Consider the following 18,916-nt stretch of genomic DNA (forward strand, 5'->3'; position numbering starts at 1 on the left):
TCCAACGCGTTTCAAATCAAATATCTTTAGCAAATATTTTTACATTTTAAATTGATTAGAACAGTGGTTCCCAATCTTTTTCAGGCTGCGGCGCAGTTGCACGTCACAATATTTTGTCACTGCGCCGTATTCTACCTAGCTATTAGAAAAATATACATAAATAAACTGCACCTTTAATGATTATAGTAACATTATGCAGGTAAATAATAATAAACAATTAGTATTAAATCATCTACCTGCTTCACCTAATTAATATTATAATTTAATTTTTTTTTTTTATTTGTGAACTTGGATAATGATGGAGGATTGACTCACGGTGCCCCTCTAGCCTATCCGCGGCGCACCAGGGCGCCGCGCCGCGGCGCACAGTTTGGGAACCCCTGGATTAGAATATTATTTAAAATTGAAATATTTAATGGAGCATTGCGGTTGAGAGCTTAATTCTTATTTGGAGGAATAAAAAGTGAATTTAGATTTGACCTCGTGAAATTAATATGCTTATAAACAATATTAGATTTTTTTTCTTTTATCATGCAAACACTAAATTATCTGTAAAATTATTGTCTATCAACTAACTTTTTCAACGTGCCATATTATATGATATACGACAATGTTATCGTAAGCGCGGAGTAAATACATTTTTAACTAATAATAATTTCTGTTGATTATGTTTGCAGAAGAACCAGGTAACTTACATTTTATAACTTAAAGACCTTGTAACTTAGCATTATCTGGCTTATAATATATCTGTCTATACATAAAATCGACATTGTTTTCTTTCAATTCTTTTTCCCGGACCTAAACCCTCTATTTATGCAAAACGCTAATTTAAAAAATTACTGCTTAAAAAACTGTTACTTACCTACTTCTTCCACTCATGTCTTCAATTACTTAAACTTTACATTGTATGCAAAAGGAAACTGAAATTCTGCATTCAATACACATTTACACAATTCTTTATCGCTGAGATAACAATTTATTGGAAGATAAAATCAAGTCCCAGCGGTGTGGTCGACGTTAACGAGCCCTGACCAGGGATTCAATGTAAACGGACTTGAAATCTGTAGCAAATACATTTTTCTGAGTAAGTAATATTGGCGACTAGACGTTGCACGCGGCAGGAGTAGTACATTTTTATTACATTTATATATTAAAAAGTAGCCGTTGCCCTTCCCCGTGGGCCGTGGTCCACAGTCACTCTTGTGTGCCAACTGCCAAAATATTTTATTAACAAAATCCAGTAATTAAACTGGTGCGGCTTAGGAAAGGAAACAATATCTCCTCCATTAGTTTCATGTTTTCACCTCTACCGCTAAGCCGTATTTCTTTAGTTCATATCCCTAGTAACCTGTGCATTTTTGAGGTATTTATTGCTTTAAGCCCTCTCAAAGTTCCGAGTCCCGGGTCTAAAGTGCTACACTCAAACAAACCAATTTAAATTTAAACTACCGTTTAGATAATGTGATCGTGAAATCGATACGGCGTGTGGTCTGTGTGTCAGCAATTAAGGCAGGAGCTTCAGTGACATTTACCGGAGCCGCAAATTACCAAGGTAACAGGTTGATTACTTAGGGTGGGTTGCACCAACTTACTTTAACTATAAGGGCCTATCACACTGGTGATTAGCGAGCGATTTGAAAGCGACGCGACTGCGCAGCACACACGCCGCGATGATGCCGCGATTGCGCGGCGTGCACGCAGCTTGCCTTTGGCGTTTTGGACACTCGGCAGCAAAATCTACTATATTACGGCACGGCACGGCAGAGTCTACTATATTATATAATAATAATCTGTGTAGACGAGTGTACAAAATGGCGTCCACGCCATGCCGTCGCAACGCGTGGCGTGGACGCAATCGCGGCGTGTGCGCTACGCAGTCGCGTCGCTTTCAAATCGCTCGCTAATCGCCAGTGTGATAAGGCACTAACTACAATCCAAAATGTCAAATCTTTGGTAAAAGTGAAAAAGGACGCCATATTTAACCATAACCTTAAAGCTTGACAAGGCTTTAAATGAACGTGGCGTAAAAAGGAACTAACGCTGTTATCATACAAAAACGCCATTTTTGACATTTCTTCTTTACCAGCAGCGCCCCGCCCACGTTCATTTAAAGCTTTGTCGGACCAGCTGTCATCTGCCAAATTATGTGGTCAAAGTTAAGGTTAAAGTTAAAGTTAGCCTTAACTATACTTAACCATAACTTTGACCATAACTGTAACTATAACCACGCCTCTGGTGCAACCCACCCTTATTAGTTAATACCTGCGTACGTGATGATAATATACGTACGCGTACGTGATGATTTAGATCATACCAATCTTATTCTATTTAAATTTTAACTAGATGACGCCCGCGACCAAATTTCGTTTAGAGTGCGGGAACCGTACGTTTTTGGGATAAAAAGTGTACCATGTTCTTTATCGAAACTCAAAGTATCTCCACACCTTTCAGCAAATCGGTTCGGTGGTTTAGGCGTGAAGAGGTAACAGACAGACAGACACACTTTGTATGTATATATCTGTTTTAAACTAAGGCAGCTTAATATGCTAGTTTCAGTCCATAACGTCATTGGACCTTTTTCTGCTAATAGCCCAGCAATTATTTTTTTGCTATGGGATTTTACATATTTTGATCCAATTTTAATCAATAATCTACCTTTAGTACTGATACTGTAAAAAGATTATTATTACCTCACAACGGCTTAGGGTCTATACAGACGGACCGCATTTCAACTGCAATCCAACCGCAAATTGCAGTTCAAGTGCAGTTTGAATGCAGTTGAAATGCAGTCCGTCTGTATCGACCCTTATATTGACTGCCCAAAATCATCACCCTTGCTTTTGGCTTTGTAGACGGGTAAAAAATCTACGTCTAAAAGATGGGTGTAAGCGATAATTTGCTTTGTTCTTTTCGTATTTCAATCGCCTTTGTATAAATTGTATAATTGAATGACATTATCTACTATTATTATCACAAAGGTATTTTCATTACGATAAGTTCTTTGTCTGAATAAAAACATTTCAAATGTAGTTTGATCAATCCACCATTACGAACAATTGATATCAAAGGCACCAAAAGATATTTAATATCGAAAACAATGATTTAATGTTGTAAAACAACGTAATATTTTAAATAAAAACAGATACTTTCATTAAATACTTTTAGCATAGTTCGACTATATTATAATATTTTTGTATGATCGACTATAAACCGTAAAGATACGCTCCAACTACTAGCTTATTCGTAAATCGTAGCACAGTAATAACATCGCAGTAAGTATATAATATGGTTGTTACTTGTTGCTGTCCTCCCCCGGAGGTGGTGAGGGATATCTAATTAATTTCCCATGTTTAAGAAAAAAAAAAGATATAATATTTAATCCAATTTTATTTTACCCTACCGTAAAAATTCGGATAAAACCTTTAATTCTGTAAAAAGGCTCGCAGGTCAACCGTATTTCGCATAACAAAATTGTATGTGGGTTAGAAGCGTTTTTACCGCCGTAACTCGATAAAAATGGCCAGTCCGCTTGATTGAGGACAACAGCCTTAAACAACCTCCAACATAAAAGCCTTTTGTTTTATGTCAGAGGTATGTTCAGATAAAACGTGAGGTGACATCCATGTATGATAATGGAAGAGAAGAGGAGGAGAGGTTTTGGATAATGAAAGAGGATTGACTCACAGTGCCCCTTAGCTCAGTCAACAAAGTAGTTGTAGAATGCGTGAGCGGGAACCTAAGCAATTTCTGCAGGAACTTATTCAGTGTAGTTAAGGACAAAACATACTAATAGTCCTGATGTCTAGGAGGTGAGCCGGAGGGAGAGGGGGGTGACAAAGGTCTTAATTTTTGGTTTTTCACCAATAACTATAAAACGATGCGTTGTACTAAAAAGTATTTTATAATGAAATTAAAGCTTATTAAATTCTCTATAAATGAGATTCTATACAGTTTTTCCAAATTCTTATCCGTTTTCGAACTACACGCTCAGGAAAAGTGAAAATTAAAAAAGCTTTATTTTTAATATTACTTTCTATTTCTGTTTGAATAATAGCTTTATCGCTTCTGTGCTTCGTTCAGTGTTTAAATATGTAGATATTTCTTTTTAATTCTGCTTGCAGCGACAAAATATTATTCTTAATAAGGCCTCAGATGCTGGTAAGTCGCCCATTGTTCTTGGCGTCAAGATATTACCTTCATTTTTCCACCCTCACTCTTGAGGGGTCAGCTCATTACCGATGATTCATGGTGTCTTTTATACAAATAACTAAGCTGCAAACAAAAGTATGGTCTACCTGATGTAAAATGGTTACCATAATGCCTATGCGACGTCTGCAGCACCAGGGGTGCTACAGGTGCGTTGCCACTTTAAGTGGTGTTATGAGGGAATAGGTGAGTCGATGAGGGATGTTGGGCTCGGTGAGTGAGGCCCTCTCACTCACTGAACGAAGCACAGAAGCGATAAAGCTATTATTCAAACAGAAATAGAAAGTAATAAGCTTTTTTTAATTTTCACTTTTCCTGAGCGTGTAGTTCGAAAACGGATGAGAATTTGGAAAAACTGTATAGAATCTAATTTATAGAGAATTTAATAAGCTTTAATGTCATCATAGAATATTTTTACTACAACGCATAATTTTTTAGTTATTGACGAAAAACCAAAAATTTAGACCTTTGTTGCCCCACCTTCCTCCCTCCGGCTCACCTCCTAGAGGTCAGGACTTTTAGTATGCTTTGTCCCTAATCACCCTGCATAAGTTCCAGCAGAAATCGCTTAGGTTGCCGCTCACGCACTCTATCTCCCTCTTTTGAGTCATTCGTTAACGGGGCCCTGTTGCGCCGTGAAAAGGAGGTAGTCCGACCTCCTTTTCACGGCGCAACAGGGCGCCGCGGCGCAAAGTTTGGGAATCCCTGAGTCCTAACCTATAAATTGCCTACTACATTTTCCTCTTCAATTTAAGGTGAAGCTGTCATGAAAACAAAAAGCGTTTTTAATTACAAGGTTTATAGCCTTAATAAATGTAAACGTTTAGCCTAATAAATGTCTTCTTAACGCCGAGATCTCTAATGAATAGGTTCAGAGGCTTTTGTTTACGGAATAAAGGGTGTGACTTGATAAACCGACAGTCTGGAACTGAAAGCAATGACGCCATATTGAAAATTACAAGAAAGAAAATAGGTTATGAACTTTACAAAGGCAATATCGATTTCTCTTTACAGAAGTTACAAAATTGATAAGTATAATTTGTTTAGTATTCAACATTAATTTAAAATATATGATGCATTGGAATATCTACTGTATATTTAGGAGTACTGTATATTTAAATATGAGCTAATAAAACTGTAGATTTGAACAACAAGTATAATAATATTATATTTACAATTCATAGTTATAAATAACATAACTTTTTTTATACACAGTATTACATGAACCTTAAAAAGATTTTTATACTAACTTATTACTAAAACTTAAATAGATTTGGCAAACGAATGGCACGGGATTCTTCTCAATGTGAGAATTTTTAAATTTATATCTAGAAGTTCTAAGAATCACGCAGTTAACCAAGACTAAAGAAATTAAGATAATAATTGCCCTGAGAATTAGAATAAGTAACACGTTTAATAAACCTACCTAATTTAACCTACCTGACAACTATTTGGTCCAAAATCAATCCTATGTGTAAATGTAGATGCACCGTTTCTGTACATCTATACTACATCCACTTTATTTAGTGTCAGTTCACATTCACCCCGTCACTTTGCAATGCGATCTGACCCTTAAAGCAAATTTTTATTATACATGGCTTATCAATATATTACAAGCTCAAATCTCAAAACTGTACACTCTTATTTTCCTAATAATAAAAGACTCAAGCCTACTAATATATTACAATCTCAACTCTTAAAACTGTACACTCCTATTTTTTCTAAATAAAAACAGATACACATCAACCGATCGAATACGATCTTTTGAAGATCGCATGTCGTCTGCTTCTACAAAATCTTCTTTTGAATCTTCTTCTCGGTGGTAGCACTTTAATCTTCTCATTGCTAGTCAGCGTCTCGACAATATTCGACCACTTTTCGTCATAATCCTCATGAGGCTTATCGTTTATTAGTATTATGGGTTTCACGAAGCATACCCTGTTCTCCTCTTTACCGTTCCCTTTTAGGAACACAGAGGAGATTTCTGACCAGTCATTGGGTGAGTCCGGGGAAGTTGTTTTGCTGGTTTCCTTGCTGGAGATGACGGATATTTCTATATTGGCTTGGTTTTCTGATGTTCCATCGTCAGCACCTTCGGCATTAAGTGCTGCTTCAGCGTCCAGTAACTGGAAACGGAAACGAAAATATTATCCATCTAATAATTAATTAATTAAAAGACGTACGTGTACTACGTACGTATGCAATGAATAAGCATCATTTATGCTGCTTCATTCCTTTTTCGATGTTTTTTAAACAACAGAATGGTAATCCTATGTAATGTGAAATGTCAAATAAATTTATACATGTCCCGAATTTAACATTTTTAAGCACCCTAAAAAGTGTACAGCGCCGCTATAGAATTTTTCACTTCAAAAAAATTTATTTAGGTTGGGTTGCACCAGAGGCGTGATTAAAGTTAAGGTTAGGTATAGTTAAAAATGGCGTCCTTTAACTTTAACTTTAACTTTAACCGAAGAAAGTGACAGATGACAGCTGGTCCAACAAGGTTATTTAAATGAACGTGGGCGGGCCGCTGCTGGTAAAGGAGAACTGTCAAAAATGGCTTTTTTGTATGATGACGGCGTTAGTTCCTTTGTCGCCACGTGCATTTAAAACCTTGTCGAGCTCTATTGGTTATGGTTAAATATGGCGTCATGATGGCGTCCATTTTTAACTTGAACCAAAGATTTGACATTTTGCATTGTAGTTGGTGCAACCCAACCTAAATGACCCAAACAGTGTGATGCATCACAAAAATTCAAACTTTTCTCATCCATACCAATATTTTAAATGCGAAAGTGTGTCCGTCTGTTACATATTCACGCCTGAACCGCTGAACTAATTTTGCTGAAAATATAATTGTATGGAGATTCTTTAAGTTCTGAGAAAAGACATAAGTTTTTTTTTACACGTTTCCCAAGCGATAAGCGAACTTTGGCGCAAGGTAGTTGCGGGATTCATCTAGCTATATAAAGTTTTGAGTCGTCTCGTAGCGAGAACCATTGATGCCAGTATTTACTTTTACTGAAAACACTACTCTGAATCTAGTAAATAGAACAGACGGACAGACATCCGGTCTAATGTACTAGGAATTCATAAACAACTTGGTGTTCTAGAACAAAGCGGCTCGTAAATGGTTCGGTTTTACGGCGCTACGGTCCATTGCAAAACAGATATAATTTGTACGGTTGCTGCTTAACCTGCTTTATAACATTTCGACCCTATTAGAATAGTTTTAAGGTTCACAATGAGGTAGTTGAAAGCACCTGTGACTAATCTAACAACCAATTAGAATAACTGAAACTCACAACGTATGAATTATGGTTTCACCACCGAAATATCGTTCATTATTAGTGACGATGCAAAATGTTGGCATGGGTCGAAAAGAGGCTTATAGGTGTTATATTTTTTATATCAAATAAAAGACCTTGTTAAAGTATAATCTACTGTGTCAACTTGTATTCTAAAACTTTGATAGCGAAGTAAGAAATCAAAAATGCATGGGGTTTGATAATAATACTTATTGACACGTTTTACTGCCGCACTCAGAGACGAATATTAATTACTTAACTATAATTACATAAATGAAAATGTTGACATAAGTCCCATACATTATCTGTGAAAACCTTCATGAAATTGAATTTTAATCATCATTATAATCTCGTGCGGCAGTTAGCCATGCGTTCACTTTTTTTTCTGTTTAAACATCGCTCAGGACTTAATCAAATATAAGTTTTCTAAATACATTATACATTTAATATTATGTATTATTATGTATGTTAAGGAGCCCATGGCTTACATAATATAATATTATGTAAGTCGTGGGCTACTTTTTGCCACGACTTGGATTTCTGCGGGATTTTGTTTTGAAAGTACAGAGTCATGGTTTTAGATTAAATCCAGCGGTGATTCTCGTTAATTTAACTTAATGGCTACTTAATCTTACGTATAAGTTCACTACTTCAAACCATTTATAATTTTGACTGCAGTATGTACGTTTAGAAGTGCTTTTGTTAACGAGAACATCATTTCACTTTAATAAACTTCTTGTCTTTATAATTGGATAATAAATAAAGTGGTTGAAATATTTTCAGCCAAGCAATCAACTTTACTGGTACTCAACTTGTAACTTTGACTGTATTTGAGACTGTTTTTTTTGTGTTTGTTTCTGAAAGTCGGAGGAGCAAAAGAAACGGGTGGTCAGATTTTGGTGAAATTTTATATGGAGATACTTTCAGTCCCAGGAAAATTACAGTTCACAAAAATTACAGTTCCCGCACGATTAACGAATTTTGGAATTTGGAACGCAACAGAATAACGGGCGTCATATACATTTATTTTATATTGTGTGTTGGTGTTTGAGGGAAACGTGGTTAGTAAATTGTTTAGGGGCCCGTGCAAACACACCCGTTTCGTGGAAACATAATTGATTGTCGGCAATCAAGTATTAGGCAATTAGTACTAAAATATATTGTTTGACTTATAATTAACAATCAGGAACGTTGGCGGAAAATAAAATAAAAGCATGTAGGGATGTCGAAAATTACACTAGACGTTTTTCATTAAACTGAACGTACTTTTTTACCGTTATTCACTTTTTTGCTTGTAAAAATGTTAAACTCCCGCCAGGACGGAAAATTCGCAACTCGAATCTTTTTAATAATAAGAGGGTTAAGCTTCATCCATGTGATTTATGTGTGTTAAAGTTGAGAAATGAAATGAGTGTTTAGTATTGTTTGATCTGTGCTACCACTTCTCATAAGTTGTTTCTGAACGTAAGTAGTGTATGTTTTGCGTGATCATTTATCACACTGAATGTCCAAAAAATTGGGATTACTTTTCAATAAGTAATAAAAAGAGGATTATTTGATTTTTAGCCCAAAAAGGTCAACGGTTTTAACGCTCATAAATCATTATTTATTCCGTACGCAAAAGGCCAACGTTTTCCGTTTTTAAACTAAATGCGCGTTGATTTCCTATTCCTGTGAACCGAAGTGAAGATAAATTGTAAACGCGCTTGCGCCCACGCCTCTGAAATTTCAAGTAAAGCCTATCCGCCATTTATAACAGAATTTAATAACGTTTTCTGGGTTCTTGAATTAATGGATTCCTAAGAGCTGCGGCTTTAGTGTGCGGTCGAATCGTAAATTTCAATTTGCTGCTCAAAGAATATCTCTATTTTAAAGGTTTTGACTTTGAAAGTTGTGTTTATCATAGGTATGCTCTACCTATGTGATACATGCACTTCAATTATATAAACTGCCGCTGCCAATGATCATAATATAACATGAATAAACGAAGTTGAGAATTTGCTGTTTTCATATTATCATAAAATGATTAAGAGGGTACGCTAACGCTGTTTTTCCATACAAACGTATTCCCTATATTATTATATTATGTATTATTGTATGAAAAAAAATAATATTCTTATGTATTTTAATATTGATCATAAATTCATTAGGTTATTTTTAGTTTTAAGTGTTGTACTGTCCCTATTGTATGTCATATTTTCATCTCTGTTGGTACTTGGTTGTCTGGAAGAAACCGCTAGTAGCGGTAAGTCCGCCAATATGCGCAAATCCTTTATTTTTATAATATTTGTATTGCTATGTTTTTAATGTGCAAATAAAGAATTTTTATTATTATTATTATTATTATTTTTTAATATCTATGGACGCTTCACACCACGTCAGTCTGGCCCAGTGCTAAGTACCTAAAGGACTTGTGTTACAGGTACCAGACAACGGGAATATATTTAATACTTTTATACTATACATATATTTGAGATTTTTATTATATCATACACATATTTAATACACATCCAGACCCGGGAACATTGAAAACTTTTTGTTCCGTCGGCGGGATTCGAACCCGCGACCACCGGCTTGAGTTACCAACGCGCTCACCACTGAGCCACAGAGGTCGTCAATTATTATTATTATTATTCCCCAATTTACTTTAATTAATTTAGTCAATTATTATTATTCCCCAATTTACTCCCTGGACAATGCGTCTAGAGAAATGATTTTTTATACAATATTGGGATCTGTTAAATCTATGCCTCTACGTACGATTTTTTTTAATTTGCTAATAAATAAAAAATATGACCCTTCAAAAATCGCAAAAAATGAATGCCACAATCCACCGACCACAAAACAAATATATTTAAAAGATCCACAAGAGAAAGAAGACACAAGTGTCTCAAGACACTAGTAATCTCATCTCTTTTGTATATTATGTAACAAAATTGTGAATTAAGGAAATAAATTATTATTATTATTATTATTACTTGAAAGATCTTTAAGATAAAATAAAAACGTAGAGAGACTCACTCTTCCTGACGATATTTTAAAAAAATTTAGATATTATGCTCTATTTTGAAGGAGGAATCAGAGGACTACGTTATCTCGATTTACTGTATCTGTCTCTATCACAATACACGTGCCGGCGCAGGGTGAAGCGTGATGGCAATAGTTTCTTCGTTTCAATTCTACTGCACCCGCGTTCCCTCTTAATGAGAGATATTTTACATGGAAAGACTTAAATAATTGTCGAGCACTATTAAATACATAAATAACTAGCTTTTCTTCACGGTGTTACCCCCGGTTTGTTAGGGAAAATAAATTTTGATATTGTCCCACAGTAAAAAGTAGCCTATGTCCTTAGCCAAGTATCATAATAATATGATCCAGGGTATCAACTAACTCCATACAAAATTTTATTAAAATCGCTTCTTAGACGTGAAGAAGTAACAAACATACAAACTCACAAACTTTTGCCTTTATATGTATAGTATTAGTACGATTTGAATATAAATATTATAAGTAATATAATAAAAAGTGTTCTGTTACAGCTGAGGATTTTGTCTGAAGTTTGCAAAAAGTATTAGCGAGGAAATGAAAGTGACTGAAGTATTAAGTAGATCTTATCTGTCCACTGTTGGGCCTTTGCGTTGTAATGAGGATCACGGCTTTGATAAATACGTGTTTGAAGAGTTTTTGGACTAGTTGACGCCTGCAACTTCATTGCACCAAAATTCGTTTCGATCCGTACATTTTTTGAGGCAAAAAGTATATTATTGTGTCCTTTCCTGGGCCTCAAAGTATCTCCATACAAATTTCAGCATAATAGTTTCAGCGGTCAAACAGACGGACGAAAGAAAGACAGACGAACAAACAATTATACTTTCGCACTTATAATGGTGTGGATATGGATGACTGTTTAGTATTAAAAGAACCTGATCGCTTCTTGTGTTTCGTTTTTACATCTGCCGGCACTCCAAGAGTGTACTGTTCAGTTGAGAGAAAGGCACAAAACATAGTACAACCATAACATCTTTCTGCATATGTGTGGACATTTATAGTAACTTCAGCTTATTACTGTACTACGCGATTATAAACCCACGTGCACACTGAATGAAACACGGCAATCGTCAATCGATAGACGGCGCTAGTTACGTGTAAACACAAGCGTGAATCACTGTTTACATTACACTGAGCTGATGTTTGTGTGTATGTGTGTGTTAGTGTATGTGTGTGTGTGTGTATGTGTGTGTGTATGTGTGTGTGTGAGCTCGATCAATTAGCAGTTTTATACAGTTTGAAGAAAATTAAAATAGGAACACGGAAGTGAAAACTTTGCTTGCTTGTGCGCTGAGGTTTTTTGAAAGGAGTTTATCTGTTTAACAGTGTTGTTGATTGGTTTTGACGGTAGCCAATCAAAATTGCTATTGAACAGATAAACTTCTGTCAAAAAACTACAGGATCCGGGCAAACCTAAAGGGATATTAGATATTCGTCAGTTCATTAAAAATATCACCAGCATGGCTACAGTACACATGCGAAAGTATAGACAAACTGCGGAGATAAACTAAAGGTGTCGTTCCGATCTTTACCGCGGCTAGCCACAAAAATACAAATAAAATGCCACTTTATGACATAGACTATAGTCTATGTCATAAAGTAGGATTTTATTTGAATTTTTATGTCATAAAGTGGCATTACATATTTGATTTTTTGTCGATCGCGGCTAGACGCGGATCGGAACGGCACCTTCAGTTATCTCCGCAGTTCGTCTGTACTTTCGCATTTCTACTGTAGAAATGCAGTAACCCCCCCACAAAACCGGACTACAAATGTGCTCCCACAGTCCATCCTATTTTTAATATTTCGTGTTTACCCGTCTTTTATCCCTCGAAGCTGTATACAGCACCCAGCCGACGTACACGAACATGATAAGAGCGGGCACCACTAGGCTGGCCACCACTGGGATCTTGCGGACCCACGCGTGGTAGAAGGCCAGCATCAGCAGGCAGATGCCCACTAGGATGGCGATGTAGCGACCAGTGCGACGACGCTCCTCCTGGAATCAGGCAGTAAAAGTTGAGTTTGGAGATAGTAGGACTTTGGACAGGGTTCGGAAGCAAAGTGAAACTTATTAATAACAATCGGGGATAAGAGGTAGAATTTCTAGAGAGAGTTTAGAGATAGACGGTACATTATTTATTGAATCAAGAGATTATGTGGAAATTTTTTAATAAGGTTTGAAGATGGAGTGGGATTTTTTGATTCAATTTGAAAATTGAGGGTAAAATTTTGAAAATGAAATGAAATGAAAAATGAAAATAAAAATATACTTTATTGTGCACAATCAATACAAATACAAAGTTAAAAATTGAGTTCGGAGATAGAGAGAGAATCTTTTGATATAGTGCAGAGAATGGGTAAAAATTCTAGGTGGAGTCGGGAGATAGGGAGTTTCTTGATAAATTCAAAAATTGACGGTGGAACATTTTGATGGAGTTGATTGAGGGAGATAGAGCGTGAAACTTCTAGTAAAGATGTAGATGTTGCTTTAACCTGTTTCGGTGAATAAGATAAAGCTCTTGAACTTGCTATGTTAACTCTACAGATTAGTTTTTCTGTCAAAATATTCCATGAATTTTGCTTTGACCTTAAATTAAATAAAAAAAAATATTACCTCTATGATGATTTTTATCGTTTTTCAAAAACCTTTTTGCTATTGCAAAATATTGTTTCGTCAATGTTATGTATTTTATTTAAAGCTTATTTATAAAGTAAATTATGTTATTAAAGAAAATAACAACTTTGTAATCATTCTATTACGCTTCGAAGAGAGATTTAAATTATTTGGTGAACCAAAATCTTGGCTTACAGTAGCTTATCTGGTCAATATTTCTAAAGAACTTAGTGAAAACCCCGACATGTTCTGACTACTAATGAGCACAAGGTATAAGAGGCTGTTTCTTATTTTCGACTCTACTACAACAACATAAAGTTACTTTTACTTCGATCTTTAGCGGTGATTGTATTAAAATCAATCAACATTAAAACTACATCCAAGTCCTAGGTCGGATTTATTTGTTTAGGTTTATTTGCCATACATAATCATTATTCTTTGCGAATTCGAATGAAACTAAATCATGGTTTTCAGTATTTTCCTACTTAGAATTTATAGTAGCTCCATGGGCGTACCCAGATTTTGGGCCAGGGGGGGGGGCAAATCAGATTTTTTTATAAGCTAGGTGTTTATATAGAATAAAAAATTATTCATTTTTAGTTGTAAAAATATTGAATTGCAAACAAATGGCAAAAATTACTTTTTATAGATAAAAGTACTAGATAATCAGCGTTGCCAGACGTCCCGATTTTGGCGGGACGTCCCGATTTTTTCATCAAAATTTAATGTCCCGCGCGGGAGAGGCTCAGTCCCGCTTTTCGGGGAAAGCTCGAATGTACGTGCAGCGTGCTGAGAAAATGTGTTGGAGGTAGAGGGGCAAGGGCGTCGCCAGCCTACAATTCATACTTTTCTCATTCACTACGAATGAGAAAAGTAAGTATGAATTGTAGGTAAAGTCGACAGCACGTGAAGGTTTTCACTTGTACTACGAGCCTTACATCTACAGCGATTGTAAATACAGTATCTTAGTACTATATAAATATATATTCTGTGACAGTACAGAGTCCAATGTGTAAAGCTACGGGCACGAGCTCTTGACTATGCAATAAAAAACTTGTAAATGAGTTATAATAACATTGTATTTTTTTTATTATCAGATTTTAATTTATAGTGGTCGTTGTTTGCATTATATTTGCCAACTTTTTTAGAATCTCTAGGGGGGGGGCAGCTGCCCCTCTTTGCCCCCCCTTGGCGACGCCCTTGTAGAGGGGTGGATTTTCTTTGGCTACTTTAGTTACCTATTGTCACGTAAACGTTATTTTAACGCAAATAAAAAGAAAAAAATTCCAAAAACTTTTGATTTTATACCTTTTTTTACTTTGTCACGCTTTTTCACTCAAAAAGTTCCAAAGTCCCGACTTGGCAACGCTGTAGATAATATACTTAGTAGGGTAGTCAACATGATCCAGGGGGGGGGCAGCTGCCCCCCCCCCCTCCCCCTCCCCCTCGGTACGCCCATGAGTAGCTCTTATATAGATGAAACGAGTATGATGTTCTTTTATTTTTTTATATTTATTAGGGTGCAACATCCATTTTAACGTTTAAGTACTTACAATAGTTTAAATTGAAGAACTCAAAGTTTAATATTAAATAGACCCAATCCTAGTCCTAGATGACGCCCGCAAATCTGTTGCGCCAAAATAATATATCGCGCGGGAACCATACATTTTTCCAGGACAAAAAGTATCAACTTTGTCCCTACCCGGGACTAAAATCATTTCTATACCAAATTTCAGCAAAATCGGTTCTGTGGTGTGGGCGTGAAGAGGTGACAGACAGACACACTTTCGCGTTTATAATATCAAGTGTACATATAAACTGATCATCATTAACTGTAGCTAATATCCCATAACGAAAGAAAAGTAACAAAGCTTTTACAATAATTACAGCAAATTGAATACTCAGCAACTGTTTAAGTAATTTCGTTGTTGTTTTCCACCCTCCGTAAAAACCAATACACATTATGTTTATTGCACGTTTACTTGTAAGAGCTCATTTACATTCATCATCATCATCATTTTCATTACCATCGCCATAATTTATCCACCTGTATTCTAAGATAGTTTAACGGGGTTTTTCAATAAAATATATTATACCTTTACCTATATATTGTACGAGCTTTTGCCCGCGGCTTCGCTCGCGTTAAGAAGTATTATTATATACAAACTTTCATCTCCTTTTTGAACCCCTTGGGGTTGGAATTTCTCAAAATCCTTTCTTAACGGATGCCTACGTCATAACATCTACCTGCATGCCAAATTTCAGCCCGATCCGTCCAGTGGTTTGGGCTGTGCGTTGATAGATCACTATGTCAATCAGTCAGTCACCTTTGAGTTTTATATATATATATATATATATATATATATATATATATATATATATATAGATTAACTACCAAAATTCGTTTATCGCGCGCGAACTGCGGGGCTAAAATGGTCACATTTAGCAATTCCTCTCAATCAATTCAGCAAATGAATTGTCAAAACTGTCAAACTGACAAAATATGTCAAATTAGTACGAATTACTAGATATGAATTGCAAGCAGACTTGCATTTTGCGATTTTAAAAAGAATGAATCATAACATGATTCATTATATGATTCTTCAAAGAGACTATTTTAGCCCCGCTGCACTTTTTTCGAGATAAAAAATATCCTATGCCTTTCCTGGGACTCAAAGTATCTAGACACACAAATTGGTTTAGCAGACACCCAAACGGCTGAACCGATTTTTCTGCGAATGGAGATACTTTGAGTCAAGGGAAAGGATATAGGATACTTCTTATGCCGAAAGAATTTACGGTTTCCACACGATACGTGGGAGAGCCATGCTTCGGGACGAATGGGCCGGCTCGACCGGAGAAATACCACGTTCTCACAGAAAACCGGCGTGAAACAGCGCTTGCGCTGTGTTTCACTGAATGAGTGAGTTTACCGGAAGCCCAATCCCCTACCCTATTCTCTTCCCTATTCCTTTCCATTCCCTTCCCTTCTCATCTCTACCCTCCCCTACTATTCTATTCCCTCTTAAAAGGTCGGCAACGCACCTGCAGCTCTTCTGATGCTGCGAGTGTCCATGGGCGACGGAAGTTGCTTTCCATCAGGTGACCCGTTTGCTCGTTTGCCCCCTTATTTTATAAAAAAAAAACGATAAACGGATTTTCTCTTTGATCTAGTTTCCTACAATTTTTAAATTATTTTAGTGAAACATGCACACAAACATCCTCACAAACTTAATCAGTAACACGTGATATTGAGAATAATAGCAGAGCGAGATTCAAAGAATTTTTATAGTCCAGATGAAAGCAACTTCACACGTTGCTCGGTTTTATTGCTCTACTTATTGGTCTGAATTGTTTAACTGTCTGTCTGTTGGTCAGACTTGGAGTACAGAATATCTGGTTTAGTAATTTTTTCTAACTGAAAAATTATTTTTATGAGTTTACCTACGAATAAAAAAACTAGAGTTTACGTTGAATAACATTAGTTTAAATTGACGTGACGTCGTCATTGACGTGACCGATGTGACATGGGAGAGCCATGCTTCGGCACGAATAGGCCGGCTCGACCGGAGAAATACCACGGGCTCACAGAAAACCGGCGTGAAACAGCGCTCGCGCTGTGTTTCGCCGAGTGAGTGAGTTTACCGGAGGCCCAATCCCCTTTTTCCTTCCCTACCCTCCCCTATTACCCTATTCCCTCTTTAAAGGCCGGCAACGCACCTGCAGCTCTTTTGATACTGCGAGTGTCCATGGGCGACGGAAGTTGCTTTCCATCAGGTGACCCATTGGCTCGTTTGCCCCCTTATTTCATTTAAAAAAATTATAAAAGGAGAAAATATATGCTGTTTTTTTAATTAAATTTGTAAAAAAAATATGTTATTTTTAAATTAAGTAAGTATTATTGTTAAGTAACTGATTAAAAACAGAACTTTTTAACTTTTCAACACCTCCATCGTGGGTATCGCAGACACAATAGATTTCTAATTGTCATGCGATAAAAACACTCTTTCGAACTTTTTAATTATAATACAATATATTGTACTAAATAGCTAATTTTCTTAAACTTTATTTTACTAAGACGTCTGTTCTTTGTGCACACAGAAAAATATACATGTATTGTTAGTAAAACGTTTGCTGGAAATTCGTGAGAAAGAAATAAAATAAATAAGTACAAATGTTAAAATAAACTTGCGAGAAAAGTTAAGACATAAAAAAGAAAACGTGCTTCGTTAGAACTTAGGTGTACTTAGAATATTGTGCAAACGTAGAGTTTATTAGAATTACCTTCACGGAAGCAGGAGGCTCTTTAGTCAAGTTCACTGAGCTTCTTACCTCGTTGTTAAGTTTCAAATTCATGGCTGGCAAAATTGCTGATTAAAAAAATTATAGAAAAACAAAACGTCAAATTATTTTTTTAAATAAAATATTTTTTTAACTTTCGAACGATGAGCACGTTCCTTATTTAAATCGCGACCACTTGCGAACTCCCGGCGCGTTGCGTGCGCGCTTACTGGTGCGGGCACACTGTTGACTGTTGCAAAATTAACGCAAATGCATAATTCTTTAGTTCACTTCGCCCGTTAAAAACACATAAAACCCTCTGAACAGTATCATTCGGCCGAGGAGTTGCGCCGTAATGGCCGGCTATTTCCTACCTAACAATATACCGATTAATCATGAAATACATAAATATCGACGGCTGAAGTTTCCCAGATATTTTTTACTGACTGAACAATGTTGGCGCGTGTAAACATGCAAAAATTTACGATTTTCGAAGACGGTGATTAAAATCTGCGGGTCTGGTGAGCGACGGCCGCAGGTTATGTGGTATTTCAAAGTATGATGATAAGCATGTGTTTTCAGCATTTTTCTTGTTGTATATATCTTGAAATTTTAACCATAAAGTCCATAAACTCCCTAAAATTTTAAACATAGGTACCGTGCATGAAAAGCATGGCCACATCAAGCCCCATACCACAGTATAGCAATATTAGTTAGGGATATGTCATATTGCTATACTGTGCCCATACGCTCACCAGTGAACGAGACACAATAGAATATCTATTGTGTCTCTTTTTCCCACGATCGACGTGTTAAACTTTCACCAAAAATAAACACTGCCTAACATAGACACTCCTCTTTTTAACCCCCGACAAAAAAGAGGGGTGTTATAAGTTTGACGAGTCTGTCTGTCGGTCTGTCTGTCTGTCTGTCTGTCTGTGGCATCGTAGCATCCAAACGGGTGGACCGATTTTGATCTAGTTTTTTTTGTTTTAAAGCTGACTTAATTGAGAGTGTTCTTAGCTATAGTTCATCATCATCAGCCTGCTCCGTGCTGAAAAATCGCAGTTCATCTGGTTCGTGAAGGACCGATTAGCAACTTGCCGTCGTTTGGTGGGCTTTATTGTATTCTAAGTCGTAACATTCATGAATATTTACACATTAATGGATAGTTGACCTGGTGCTGCAGCATCACCTGGTAATCAATAGGATACCCAACTCCTCACCAACTTAGAGCAATGATTTTAATTGCGACAACTAGTAAGACGTAGATAACCAATAAATTTTTGCATGCCGAGCTCCATATGAACTCAAAGTGGAGGTTTCATGTTTGGACTCATATTGACGCGTGACGGTCTCATCCAAAAGGACATTCCTAGATGGTATATTCCTGTTGATAGGAATTATTTTGCACTATAACCAACACAAGTTTAAAAAGCATGAAATAAAA

The 18,916-nt window shown here is 36.3% G+C and overlaps 1 protein-coding gene across 1 annotated transcript; it reads right to left on the reverse strand.

Annotated features, from left to right (window-relative positions):
• Positions 1-5,613: 5,613 nt before the first annotated feature.
• LOC121731916 lies at positions 5,614-17,603 on the reverse strand. Its single transcript, XM_042121604.1, has 4 exons — positions 17,470-17,603; positions 12,385-12,567; positions 10,496-10,504; positions 5,614-6,332 (listed from the first exon to the last, which is right to left on the reverse strand). The coding sequence occupies exons 1-4, from the start codon at positions 17,539-17,541 to the stop codon at positions 5,949-5,951; spliced, it is 648 nt and encodes a 215-aa protein (XP_041977538.1). The 5' UTR covers positions 17,542-17,603; the 3' UTR covers positions 5,614-5,948.
• Between the last annotated feature and the right edge of the window lie 1,313 nt (positions 17,604-18,916).

Source organism: Aricia agestis, chromosome 11 (assembly GCF_905147365.1).
Source record: "Aricia agestis chromosome 11, ilAriAges1.1, whole genome shotgun sequence".
Classification (NCBI taxonomy): domain Eukaryota; kingdom Metazoa; phylum Arthropoda; class Insecta; order Lepidoptera; family Lycaenidae; genus Aricia; species Aricia agestis.

Excerpts from the sequence above, each read along its gene's own strand:
- LOC121731916 (XM_042121604.1), bottom strand. The coding sequence starts at position 17,541 with ATGAATTTGAAACTTAACAACGAGGTAAGAAGCTCAGTGAACTTGACT. Across the intron at positions 12,568-17,469 it reads AGCCTCCTGCTTCCGTGAAG|GAGGAGCGTCGTCGCACTGG; the intron begins GTAATTCTAATA and ends GCCTGATTCCAG.